Source organism: Barbus barbus (genome assembly GCF_936440315.1).
Source record: "Barbus barbus genome assembly, chromosome: 2".
In the NCBI taxonomy this organism is placed as follows: Eukaryota; Metazoa; Chordata; class Actinopteri; order Cypriniformes; family Cyprinidae; genus Barbus; species Barbus barbus.
In genome coordinates, this window is record NC_136730.1 from 23,236,783 (window position 1) to 23,250,388 (window position 13,606).

The window sequence follows — 13,606 nt, forward strand, 5'->3', positions numbered from 1 at the left end:
TTCCCTATTGGCCTGCTGTACATGAAACCCTTACAGTGGTGGCTCAAGACCAAGGGGTTCTCCCCGAGGGGAAACCCGCTTCGCATGATCAAGGTCACGCGGCGGTGCCTACGTGCCTTGGACATGTGAAGACAACCTTGGTTCTTGTCCCAGGGCCTGGTGTTGGGAGCTCCTTACCGGAACGCTAGCGACGGACGCATCCCTCACCGGTTGGGGAGCGGTCATGAGTGGCCACCCTGCCCACGGTCGGTGGAGAGGTCATCATCTCGCCTGGCACATCAACAGGCTCGAGATGCTGGCCGTGTTTCAGACTCTGAAATACTTTCTCCCAGACCTGAGAGGTCACCATGTGTTAGTTCGCACCGACAACACATCGGTGGTCTCTTACATCAACCACCAAGGAGGTGTGCGGTCGCGCCCCCTGTACAGGTTGGCACACCAGATCCTTGTGTGGGCCCAAGGCAAACTCCTCTAAATAAGAGCTGGATGCCATGGTACAGACGTGGCCGAGGCTTCGTCTGTACGCCTTTCCCTCGATCGCTCTGCTCCCCGGAGTTCTGGAAAGAATGCGCCGGGACGGAATTTTTCTGTTCAATGTTTGGCAGGTTTGATTGTACGTCCAGGGGTTTCCAATGATCCTAATTGAAACCTGACTGTCTGCACTGCTGCTCCGTTTCATTTTTTGTTAGTTTCAACAGTTTTGTCTGGAACTCACCTGGGGCCATTTTATTATTTTGTGTGTCTTATTTGTTTGAAGCACTAGCACAGGATTGCGTGAGTTAGCTGGGAGGCCAAGTTCTTGTAATCTGGCTCTTCTTGGTCATTTTATTTCCCTCCTCCGTGCCAGTGGCTTTTTTTTTGTGTGTGTAAACTGTTATTGAATTGACTTTGTCTTTTGTATCGTTTTGTGTGGATTTGGGTCTTTTAAAGTTGGAGGCGATGGCCATGGTACCCTGTACTGGTCTGTCCACATGGAGTGCTGTGCTTAACATTTTTTATACCTTGTTTTTCACAAGAGTGTGTGTGTCATGTGTGGGGTAGAAATTTGAGGGTTTCTGTTGGCCACCTCCCTCTATTATTATTATTATTTATTTTTATTTTTTTTATGCTCACCCTGCCTTTGGCAACGAACCTGTGTGCCCTTGTATGGGACTGTTCTGTCCTGGTGTATTCCAGGTGGCGTAGTCAATTACAGGAGTTTTCTTATTACTAGTAACTTCCCCTACCTGACCACATATTGCCCCATATATATGTAGCTTACGGGCACACAGGGTCTGCTACGCCACTGTAGACTATATGTGTGTGTCTCATGAGGGATTTTTCATTCAAAGGTTGGATTCTTTTGTCCAAATGAAGGACTAACTTGTTTAGTCTATTCCGTGAAAGTATTAGATGCGTACCAAAATCTTTTCTTAAAATATTGATTTATGTAAATACAAGTATTTTATGCAATTCATAATCAACAAGGTTCGACTGTGCTTGATTTTGTTATTACTTCAAGTTGAACTGGATTAAATATTTTATTTAACCCAAAAATAATGTATGGTGTATATAATTCCAAATCTGCAAAAAATGGGTGGCATAGTATTCCTTTTGAAATGTGACTTTGAGATTAGCAAACTTCCCATTCAGTTACCCAATTTTCATAGACAGGCTCTTTTGTTTTCTTATACAAACATAATTATTCCCCCACAAACAGCTAATATGGAATAATAAAAATGTTAAATGCAAGAATAAATACATTTTTCTATGACAATAGGGTTTAAAATGATATTCTAGTTTTGTCACAAATTTATAAATGGTTAAATCTATTTATACTGAATTCACAAGAATATAGCATTGTTTTAGCAATGCAATACCAGCAGATATTTTGAGACTTTTGCAAGACACCAGTGAATCTTATGAGCTAACATTTAAAAATGAATGAATAATTAATATCAACACCATTTAATAAGATTAAAGACAGCAAATGCGATTAAATTACTGGATGTTTGATTTACCCTGTAACATTTTATAATAAATACCCTTTTCAGAATATTTATTGGAAGTTGATTTGGACTCATGTAATAACACATTTTACATATTTTACTTATAAATTTTTTAATGCATATGTGTTAAATTCTTCTGGATTGATGTTGAATGTTATTATTTTTATGACAAAAAGATAGACAAGAGTCACATTTTTATGTAAAAACTTAACATTACTGTAATATTACTTGACAAGTTTTACATACACAAATGCAAGTGGTCTGAAAGACCATTTCAAGGTTGACTTCAAGATTTCTTTTGAAACCTTACAAAGACTTTCAAGCCGTAAAAGTATCAGAACTATGGACATTTATGGAGAACTAAAATCCTCCTTTTTATGTTGCCCTTCATTTTGTTGTTGCTGTTTTTCCTTTTTTTATCTTTATGAATGTTATCCTTAATGTTCATCATGCATAATACTTGATGTTAAAAATATATGCACCTTTTGTTGGTTTCTCACAAACCTCTGATACTGAATGTGTACTAAGAGGTGTCAGATTGTAAAATAATTTTAAAAGATGTTAATTTTAAAAAGATAGAATACGAAAAATCATTTGAAACTATGATGTGCAAAAAAGGATAATAGAGAATGATGAATGCTAAGATGAAAAGATGATTACAGTTATAAAACACATCCTTCATGCAGCCTGGCAGCACTTCAACCTGAAGAAAAAAAACAATAAACAATGAACATGAAAAGAAAGATTTTGTTGTCATAAGAGTTACAATAATTACAAACACCACTGTAAAGACCACCAGCCTACTTGACTAGTTTAGCCTGCAAGATTACCTTGGTCAAGCAAGAAGATAAAAAAAATAAAATTTTAGTAGACCAGGTAAGTGTATGTAAAGACCCTGGAACTGAATGTAAATTCATGGTTGTCTAGCATGGTGTTTTCAGCAAATAATCGCAAAATGCTGTTTTAATTCAAATAACCGTATGACTTAACGTACTGCAGTAGAGTCTCTTAATCCGCAGGATGTCATTGGGGCTCATTCTTTTAGCTTCACCAATTACCACATTCCCATCAGGAATGGGAATCATGGTTGGCTCATTGTTCTTAGAGAAAGCTGTCCTAAAACACACATAAATAAAAAACTGTAAACTCTGAATATTACGTTTTTAGCATGAAGCCCCCCCCCCCCCCCCCCCCAAATACAAATAAATAAAATAAATACAAATAAAATCTCATTTGCACTGAGCTACAAGAACACTTACCTTGAATATTGCATCACAGAGTTGTAGTCATAGGGGGTTGCCAGATTATTGGTTTCTCTTATCATGAAATTGTGCTGCTGTGCTGTTAAAGTAAACGGAAAAGTATTAAACAGTATAAATGTAAGGTAAATACATAGTGAAATTTAATCTAGACTGCAATTATTGTGACTAAATGTAACATGCCATGTATTATGCATTTTATTTGTTCTGTTGGTAACACTTTATTTTGATGATCGCTTTTGAACATTCTGTTGACAATAAGTAACATTGCACCTACATGTCAACTAACTCTCATTGGAGTATTAGTAGACTGTCTGACTAAAGTCTGCTAACTCCTTTTTGAGATGGTGGCCCAACAGATATTCTATGAACTATCAGTAACTTTGCAAGTACATGTCAACTTATTCTAACCCTAACCCTACCAGTCTGCTAATACTCTACCAACACTCTATTGAGAGCTAGTAGATATGTAGGTGCAACGTTACTTATAAATGTCTGTGTCGTTGTCTGTTGAGGAAGTACAGATGTTCCTCTTGTTGATAGCCGAGGAGCGGATCCAGCGAGAGCTTGATGGAGCGAAGCGGAATTAAAAAGTTTTTCAGGAGTCACTGCAGTAGAGGCCGCGCAACTATTATAACAACACGTGAATAATCCCACCCTCTCTAAAGCGGTACTAAACTGCAGTGGAAACACAAACTGAGCCGAACTGAACCATGTCGTGCCGAGTCGTACCACGCAGTGGAAAAGCGCCAATAGCCAACATAATGTGTAAAAGGGACCATCAAAATAAAGTTTAACCATTTTATTTTATTTGTTTTTTCTAAAGAAAAATACCAGGTATGACGTTCTCAAAAAGGATTTTGATGTGTTTGTCGCGGTCACTGCGGTTCTGTTCATGATGAAACCCGAGAGCGTGAAGGAGCTCGTGTTGAACAATATAGTGATAGACACACCCAGGACGCTGAAGAGAAACAACCTGTCCTTCACCTTGGCGCCCCAAATATGAATAGCAACTGTGGACCACACATAACACATCAGCAATCAGGTTGTATATATATGTTTTGGGAAAGCACATTTACTATACACTACTATACTTGGATAGAAAGGAGTCGTAAATCAGATTTACCCAGATTCAGACTTTATTTGGAGAAAATGCCTCTGCCCTTCATGTGGTATGAATCGAATGCAGGAAACATCCGCAAAGGACCGTAAGCCTTCTTTAATCACTTGTATTTCATTTGGAGCTGTGGCAGAAGTAAACTATTAAAAAGTTCATGTGACATTGATGAGATAATATCAAAAGTAGTGATCGTCACTTACAGTACTGTTTGGAGATCACGTAGGGCACATAGACCAATCCATCTCTGCTTCTCTCCCATTTGCATCCACGATCTGTACACGGATCTGCATTCTTGAACCCTGCTGATACGGCAATGTCTCCAAACGTGATCAAGGGCCCATCCACTAGCTGTCCTGTGTGGTACAGTATAATGCACAAAATCATTCAGTCTATTGACACTGATAATATAATTGAATGAATAGGATGAAGAGGAATTTGCCATCAACTGCTACACAAAAGGTGTGCCTATACTATCAAATCATATAGCTTTCATACTCTCACCTGCATGTTTTTTGGACTGGATTATAGTTGACACTGGCATGTCATCTTTCTCAGTGATGTTACCTGAGAGATGAATCAATAAATTAACAATAAAACACTAAAAATAACAAGTCAGTATCTTTTTTTTTTTTTTTTTGAGCATCTTACCAGTCTTCCCAGAGATCTTTTGAATTAAATCCTATTGATGGATTTTAAACACATGCATGTCAAAACTCTTGGTAATAATGAAAACTGCTCCCAATAGGAAACTGCTGCTAATGATGATATAATTTTCCATTTCAATTTTGTCTGTTCTCACCTCAACAGGACGGCTCTGAGCGGGAACAGAGTTCAGCAGAAGAGAGACAACCACCACCAACAGATACATGATGAGAGCTTTCTGGGAAACTGTTCTGGATCAAACAGAGCTGGGAGTTATATACTCTTCTGAGAGTCTTAACTTCCTTTTTCTGTGCCGTAACCCAGCTTTCATGAATCCACTGCCAAATTACCACATGGTATAGAAGCAGAGTAATTCAGAGTAGTTTTAAATCAGTTTTGAACGGTTTATGTTTATTTCTGTTGTAAAATATTTAATCGTTATTTTAGTTTGGGACTATAGGTGGATGATGTCTGGTACATGGTTTTTCTACATGGTTCTATACGACAATGTATGAGACTATTGTTTTTTTCTTTTTGCATGTATTCAGTTATTTACTTATATATAGAATTGATTACTCTTACACCCTTTTTTAAATTTGATATTGTAATATTGGATATTATATCTAATATATCTAAACTATATACCCTATATCTATGCATGTCATATCAAGTAATAAACATTGTGACCAAATTTCATATTTTAAATTGTATATTTACCGTGTCAACCACACCTGAGAAATGAACAGTATATACAATTAGGCTTAGCATTTGCAATTCAATATTTATGAGTTTCAAAAAAAACAAACTTTTAGCATTATTGTGCTTTTAGCAACATTACCAAACCTATACGCTTAGAATACAGTATATAAATTGTTACGTTCTTTGAGAGTAAAACACACACAAAAAAAGGGCAAAGATCATTGTTATTTCATACTGTATTGTGAAAGTGACATGACATGTAGCCAATTATGGTAACCCATACTTGGAATTTGTGCCCTGCATTTAACCTATCCAAGTGTGCACACACACACACAGCAGTGAGTAGTGAACACACACACACCACCAGAGCAGTGGGCAGCCATTTTTACTGAGCTGCCTGCATGAGAGCAATTGGGGTTTCAGTGCCTTGCTCAGCCTCCGGGTTACAGGTCCAACTCGCTAACCATTAGGCAACAACTGCCATTGTGGCCTAGTGTACATGTATTAAGCACTCTTGTTTGCAACATTCTTCTTCCTTAGGTTAGACCTCAGCTTCTGGTCTGCCTCAACCACCTGCAGAGTGTTCTGATAATGCTGTTCTGGGGCCAGTTGCATAAAAGGTTTAGACTAGTCTTAAAAGTAAGTCATCTAATTTTTTTTCTTTATGACTGGTCAAATTTTTTAAAATTCGGTTACATAAAAACTTAGATTAGTCTAAATTGAATACAAAATACCGGACTGATTACCCCTTGGTTAAGCGCTAGATGGTCTTAACACAAAAGCTAGGTTTATACAACTAGCCCCTGATCTGGCTGCGTCAAGTAAACAGCACTCAGCTTGACAACACTCTGCACAGTCATTCATGACAAAATGGCAGTGGGCAGTTGTGGCCTAATGGTCTACAAGTTGGACTTGTAACATGAAGGTTGTGGGTTTTATTCTCAGTACTGTCAGGAAATGTAGGTGGTTGGAGTGAATGAGCACTTGGATGTGTGTGTGGGGTGGGGGGGCACTTGAATGGAGAGGATGCAGAAGACAAATTCTAAGTAAAGAAAATTAATAAATAAATAATGATCCAACAGTGCCAAAAACTGGTTATTAGTTTTTCTGTTAAAACTTATATACTTGTTTTTCGATATTTTGCATTACATGTGGTCCCAGTAGACATTATTAGACATTTTTGAGCTCTGGTGAGAAGTGAACGCAGAAGCAGAGAGGAGAGAGCAAAACAAAACCCCGATCACAAATTAGAAGTGCAAAACGAGGATTTGTAAAGAAAAATGTTGGAGGATTTCAATATAAGCCGAGAGGAGACTGGTTTTTCCTTTTGCTGAACAAAGGAAACTTTGCTTCCTTTGCTCCTGTAAACAAAACTTGGTTCTCATGAGACTATTCTCACTGGAGCTTATGCTACGCATACGTCCTACATTATTTGCTAGAACGCCACGTTTTAAAAATGTAAATTATTCTTACAGAAACGCATTGATTTACTTCAGAAGGCATTTACTAACCCCCCAGAGTCATGTGGAGCACTTTTTTATGTATAAATGCAGTTTATTGGACTTCTATTCTATTGGACTACTGATCAGCAAATGGTTGGAAGATCCGGGGAATTTTTTAATTAACTCCAATTGTATTCATTCATTGAAAGAAGAGAGATATTTACATCTACGATGGCTTGAGGGTGAGTAAACCATGGGATAATTTTTATTTTTGGGTGAACTATCTCTTTAAACATAACTGAACCAGCTAAGGTCTTACTAGGCATGCTAGAAAATTCCAGGCAGGTGTGCTGAGGCAAATTGCCAAACTGCAGGACACTGGCCCTCCAGGGCTGAGTTTGGATACCCCTATTGTAATCTGTGTGGAGATTACAGTAGAACTGCATTTTCAAACTGCAATTTATCCTCACAGCAGACCACAAAACTGGTTGCAAAGAGGAAGCGCTTATGTCTATGGTTTACTGTTAACCAGATTTTGAGTCATGTGATTAACCTTTTCTTCCTAAAGAAGATGTTGAAATATTTCAAAAGACACCTTGCACAAACTATGGACATTCTATAGATGTTCCAAGCTCTCAGAGTATGTTAATACATTTTGAACTACTGTGAACTAATAATCAACAACTGTATATTTAGTGTAGTTATTTGATAGCTGATGAATAAACTAATGTTAAATGTCTACTATACTCGGGCACAATTGGCAACCCTTCAAAAACAGTAACCCTTTAATATCCCAACATAATAGAACATTTAACACTAACAATTTTCCCCCATATTAATCATGTGCAAAACCACACAAAATTTCTTGTGCAAAAATTTCAACATTTTAGTTTGAAACTTGCTGGGAAAATGAAATCTGCTGCAACTCATTCAGTTCGAGTTATGCTTAACCCTTAAATGCTTGGATGTTTCACCAGTTATTACATGCTTGAATCTTAAGCGACCTGGACCTATTTCCAACACGGATGGATCTCTAACTGCTGCAATAGCATAAAACTCTCCTGATATTTACCGTCAGAACGCACTTACCCACATTCAGAATCTGGCTCATATTCGCGATCTTAACCATATTCTCAAAACTATCGTTTTCAATTACTTCAAAATCACTTTTTTTATCACTGGTAGCTTATTCACCACATCCACCATCAAATAATAGTGACACTTTTATTTCATTGCATAATTGCTCTGCGGTAAAGCTATTCAAGCCAGTTAAATGTTTGCTTTTTTTTTCTGGCTGTGGTAATTATGAGAAAAACATCATGTCATCATTGTCTTTCAAACAGTGCCCTGAGGAATAAAGGTGAATTGGACTTATTGAGTCATCAGATATTTAATTATTGTTGCGCAGGAAAATATACTTACACTAGTAGGCTACATACCTCGGTTTGCTAGTTACCCTATTTTTACAAAAAATAATCAGAAAACCGACATTGCTTTATATATTTTTTCTTGTTGTTTATTATAAATAGATTGAGGAATACTAAGAAAGTTTATGTCTAACTTTAAAACATGAAGGAGGGAGAGGGTAGTGAATGAGGTCGCTAAAAAAAAAAAACCCGGAGATTTGCATTTAAGGATTAATATAATCAGTTATTGAGTTCATACGACATTCTTCTATTAACAACAATTATATGAAATAAGTAAACTTAGAAATTTTAGGAAATCTAAGAAACTTAGTCAATTTAGTAGTAGTCATTTAGTAAACCTGTCTGAATTTCTAAAGATTTCTCTTAAACATTTGCTCCACCAAATTTCACCATTTAACAGACCCTCATTTCAAAAGAAGAGGATCTTACACAACCTTTCAGTGTAGAAGAAACTAGCCTACTATGGCTCTTTTTGGGGTTAGCAACCCACTGATCACTGGCACACAAACCATAAGACAGAGGAAGAGAAATGTTATGTATTTCTTTAATCCAGCTGTGTTTTAGAAAATGTTTAGTCATCTACATGCCAAACTAACCAAAAAGTTGCAATCCTCACCTGATAGATAAAAACAGACTCAACTCTATAATTAGGCTTTGATAATCAAAAACAGCTAAACTGAATCAAGTATTTAGTCCTCTTTAACTAAGAATAGTGAAACTTCAATGTCAGTTTTCTAAGTTTGATAACACACAGGCTCTTATCTGTGCAATTCTGAAAAAAAAGAAACATACAGACTGCATTTGCCTATCATGGTAACCTATGAACCTATGACAAAGATTTCAAAATTATTTTAAATTAATTAATAGGAGAACGAATATCATTTGAACTCATTTTCTCAGCTTGTCCAATAGACATGTTACTGTCAGGAATAGGGATGATGGTTTATTTAACAGCAAAGCTTCTCCACCCTCATTCAGAAGATCTAGAACTACTACACAACCTGCTTAAGAAATGTGTACTAATCAGATGTACCAGGAATGATGTTTTTTAAAAGGATTTGGACATGATTGTTGCGGTCACTGCGGTTCTGTTCGTGGTGAAAGCCCAGTGCGTGAAGCAGTTCATGCTGCACTATACTCAGATGCATCCAGCACGGTCCAGAGACACAGTCTGACCTCCTATGCGACGACCCACAAAAGAGTAGCACCTATGGATCACACATAATTGAAGGCTTCAAACATACAGCATAGAATTCAGTTCTGCAGGTTCAGTTCTCCTGGAGGAATATGTATTTATATGTCTTGCTGATGCCTCCTTGTACATATGAAACAGTAAAAACTTCTGATTACAAGCTTTGAGCTTTAAAGGGTTACTCCACCCCAAAATGAAAATTTTGTCATTAATCACTTACCCCCATGTCGTTCCAAACCTGTAAAAGCTTTGTTCGTCTTCAGAACACAATTTAAGATATTTTGGATAAAAACCGGGAGGCTTGTCACTGTCCCATTCAATAACACTTTCAAGGCCCAGAAAAGTATGAAAGACATTGTCAGAATTGTCCATCTGCCATCAGTGGCTCAATCTGAATGTTTTGAAGTGACGAGAATACATTTTCTGAGCAAAGAAAATAAAAATAACGACTTTATTCTACAATTCATATCGTCTGCGTCAGCGTAGCGCCATTTTGCAGAATATCCGCTGGACGCAAACTGCGTATGCTGGTCTGTGTGAGCCGCACTGCTGGTTTTCATCCAAAATATCTTAAATTGTGTTCTGAAGACGAACGATCTTTGGTTACCAACATTCTTCAAAATATCTTCTTTGGGGTTCAACAAAAAAAGTAATTCATACAGGTTTGGAACCACCATCATTTTAAAAAACATAATTAAAACGTTTATAGCGACTTTTTAAGCATATGCAACAGCCTAACCCTAACCCTAGTGTTATAAATGAAAAATGAAAATCTGATTTTTACTCTGAATTAGACTATGTTAATATAGTCCCTTTGTTTAGTGCGAGGCGTGAAGCGAATGCAGGTCGATTTCTCAAAAGATCTCAAGCCTTGTAAAATGATATCCTTCTCCTCGGACGTTGTTGGAAAGTTCAGATATTATAAATGGCTTAAAGAATTATGATGCAGTACAGGGTTTTAGGTAAGAGCTTTCACTCACAGTATTTATCAGAAATGACGTAGGGCACAAGGACTTTTCAATTTTTGCTTCTCTGCCATTTGCACCCAAGAGCTGTGCATGGATCTGTGATTTCCAAGCCTGTTGCTACAGCGATGTCTCCAAGTACAATCGAGGGCTCCTTCAGTCTCTGTCCTGTATGGTATAAAGCACAGTAATTCACTCAAAACACTAATTCTAGGAACATCATTAGGAGGGATTGCCCGCTATAAAAAGTAAGATAATACATTCTTCATCAAGTCTATTTAATATTATTCATATTTATCTCTTTTACTGAGTTGCTAAAATAAATATATTCCACAAATAGTCTTACCTGCATGCTTGTTGGCCCTTTCAATTATAGTTGACACTGATATATCATCTTGCTCCGTGCTGTTTTCTGAGAACCAGTGTTGGTTTATTTTTAGTGTTAATAAAACTGTAAAAGATTCTTATTAACTCAACATTGCTATTAGTCATATTACAGAAGATAATTTCTTACCAATCTCCTCACAGCTCTTTTCCAAGATATCCTGTTAATGCAAAAACATTTGAACATAGTTCGCAAAAGTTCACAGTGGGAGGCTGCTACTGATATTGTTTAACATTTCATATATTACTGACTGTTCTTACCTCAATAGAACGAGTTTGAAAAGAGCTCAGCAGAAAAAAGACCGCTACCAACGAGAACATCATAAGAACTTGCTGAGAAGCTGTTCTGGATTGAACACATGGGAATCTCTCATTTTCAAACTGTGCACAATATATTTTGATCAAGATACATCCAGAAAATGAATACATGTATGTACACACACACATTTAACGTTTGTTTAAGTTTATTTTGTTATCAGGTCACTGGTAAATTAAGCTGACAAGCTGAAATTTCCTTAATAATCTCAATAGTTTTCCAGCTCGAGCAAACAACATCATGGAATGGTCCCTTTTTTGTGAGAAACAAGACCATTTTGCCTTACACTGCATAATGTAAGAAACTACTATTGAGCTTCTCCATGCTATTGTAACATGCACCTATAAACGGTATGTGCTTTATGATTATTCAAAATTTCTGTCATTTAGATAAATCACTTTTGCACTGTGAAATGGAAATCAAAATATTCTCAGATTCATGTCTGTTACAAACATGTCTGTAGATGTCATCTCTGAATGAAAATCAAAAGAAAAGACACACCTCACACTGGTGTAAATGTTCAGAATGAATCCAGCTCCTTGCTTAGTCTCTTAAGTGCTCTCCATTAAAATTTCATTCCACCACCTGTCAAATTATAATTTACAGACAATCTCAGACGATTTATGAAACCACTTAATGATTCAGAGATATACAGAATACACAGTTGATGAAACAGCTTAAGGACCTGGTTTATAACTCATAAGAATTAACTCATTCAGTCTCATACTGCACCAAAGTTATACACAATATTCAACTTTATAAAGACTCCACAAAAACCCCCCTTGTCCATAAAACTGTAAATAACACTTGGGAAAAAAACTATTTTTTATAACTTAAAAGTCAAGTCAAGTCAAGTCACCTTTACTTATATAGCGCTTTTTACAATGCAAATTGTGTCAAAGCACTGCACAATATCAAAAAAAAGGAAAATAAAGTGTCAATAAGTTTGAATAGTGTCTTTGCAATAAGGTCGGCGATATCGCTGGAAATGAAGCGTCCCCAACTAAGCAAGCCAGAGGCGACAGCGGCAAGGAACCAAAACTCCATCGGTGACAGAACGGAGAAAAAACCTTGGGAGAAACCAGGCTCAGTCGGGGGGCCAATTCTCCTCTGGCCAAACAAACCAGCAGTTCAGTTCCAAACTGCAGCAAGTCAGATTGAATGGGCTCAGCTGGCTCCAGTGGTCTTTTCCGATGGCTGTCTAAGTGGCGGGGTCCTCAATGGGGATCTGTCTCTGGCGTTCATCCAGGTGTTTGGCCTCTGCCTACGATCAGGGACACATACGTCATCTCCCGGCGCTGATCCTCCATCTCAGGTGTTCGGTCATCTCAGATCATGTAATGGTTAGATCCAGACTGAAGTTCTGTAATTCCTGGCTACCACGGGATGTTAATCCCGTGGCAGGAACGTAGAGACAAGCAGAGACATGATTAGCGTAGCTGCTGTTCCATCTAAGCAAAAATAAATTGTTCAACCCAAGCTAAAGAATAATAATAATGTACATTTGATCAGATATAACTGCAGTACAAGATTATAAAATGCATTATGTGTATGCTTGGCTAAAGAGATGTGTCTTTAATCTAGATTTAAACAGAGAGAGTGTGTCTGAACCCCGAATGTTATCAGGAAGGCTATTCCAGAGTTTGGGAGCCAAATGTGAAAAAGCTCTACCTCCTTTAGTGGACTTTGCTATCCCAGGTACTACCAAAAGTCCAGAGTTTTGCGACCTTAGAGAGCGGGTTGGATTATAGCGTGGTAGAAGACAAATAAAAGAATTTCATGTTTTAAATATAAAATTATGAATGAAATTATGAACTTGAAATAATGAAAATATAAGATGTAAATAATAAATTATAAAAAATACATACCCTGCAATGACTAAAATAGCATTAGATCCTCCTGGGCTGAGGTGGGTCATATTTTGCGGAGTCAAGTCAAGTCAAGTCACCTTTATTTATATAGTACTTTTAACAATACGGATTGTGTCAAAGCACTTAACAGTATCAAATTGGAGGATAGAGTGTCAGTATAATATTAAGATTAAACACTCAATTTTCAGTTAAAGGCATTTCATTATTGAATTCAGTGATGTCATTGTCTAGCTCAGTTTAGCTTAAATAGTATCTGTGAAATCAAATTGACGATAATAGAAATTAAGTGTCCCCAACTGAG

General features: G+C 37.2%; 1 protein-coding gene and 1 pseudogene across 2 annotated transcripts; both read right to left on the reverse strand.

Annotated features, from left to right (window-relative positions):
- Positions 1–2,102: 2,102 nt before the first annotated feature.
- On the reverse strand, positions 2,103–5,253 carry LOC306877357 (low choriolytic enzyme-like). Its single transcript, XM_079429078.1, has 9 exons — positions 5,167–5,253; positions 5,016–5,046; positions 4,869–4,931; positions 4,568–4,720; positions 4,374–4,491; positions 4,082–4,260; positions 3,248–3,329; positions 2,983–3,104; positions 2,103–2,691 (listed from the first exon to the last, which is right to left on the reverse strand). Exons 1-9 carry the CDS (start codon positions 5,233–5,235, stop codon positions 2,687–2,689), a joined length of 822 nt encoding a protein of 273 aa, XP_079285204.1. The 5' UTR covers positions 5,236–5,253; the 3' UTR covers positions 2,103–2,686.
- A 4,343-nt stretch (positions 5,254–9,596) lies between these two features.
- LOC306881325 (high choriolytic enzyme 1-like) lies at positions 9,597–11,439 on the reverse strand (annotated as a pseudogene). Its single transcript has 5 exons — positions 11,380–11,439; positions 11,249–11,279; positions 11,081–11,146; positions 10,746–10,902; positions 9,597–9,785 (listed from the first exon to the last, which is right to left on the reverse strand). The product of its transcript is annotated as a high choriolytic enzyme 1-like (transcript).
- Between the last annotated feature and the right edge of the window lie 2,167 nt (positions 11,440–13,606).

What these genes read in the sequence shown, in the direction of transcription:
- LOC306877357 (XM_079429078.1), bottom strand. Translation starts at nt 5,235, where the DNA reads ATGTATCTGTTGGTGGTGGTTGTCTCTCTTCTGCTGAACTCTGTTCCC. An exon ending in AAAGATCTCTGGGAAGACTG is followed by an intron (nt 4,932 to 5,015) that starts GTAAGATGCTCA and finishes TTCATCTCTCAG; the next exon opens with GTAACATCACTGAGAAAGAT. An exon ending in CCAGTCCAAAAAACATGCAG is followed by an intron (nt 4,721 to 4,868) that starts GTGAGAGTATGA and finishes TGTACCACACAG; the next exon opens with GACAGCTAGTGGATGGGCCC.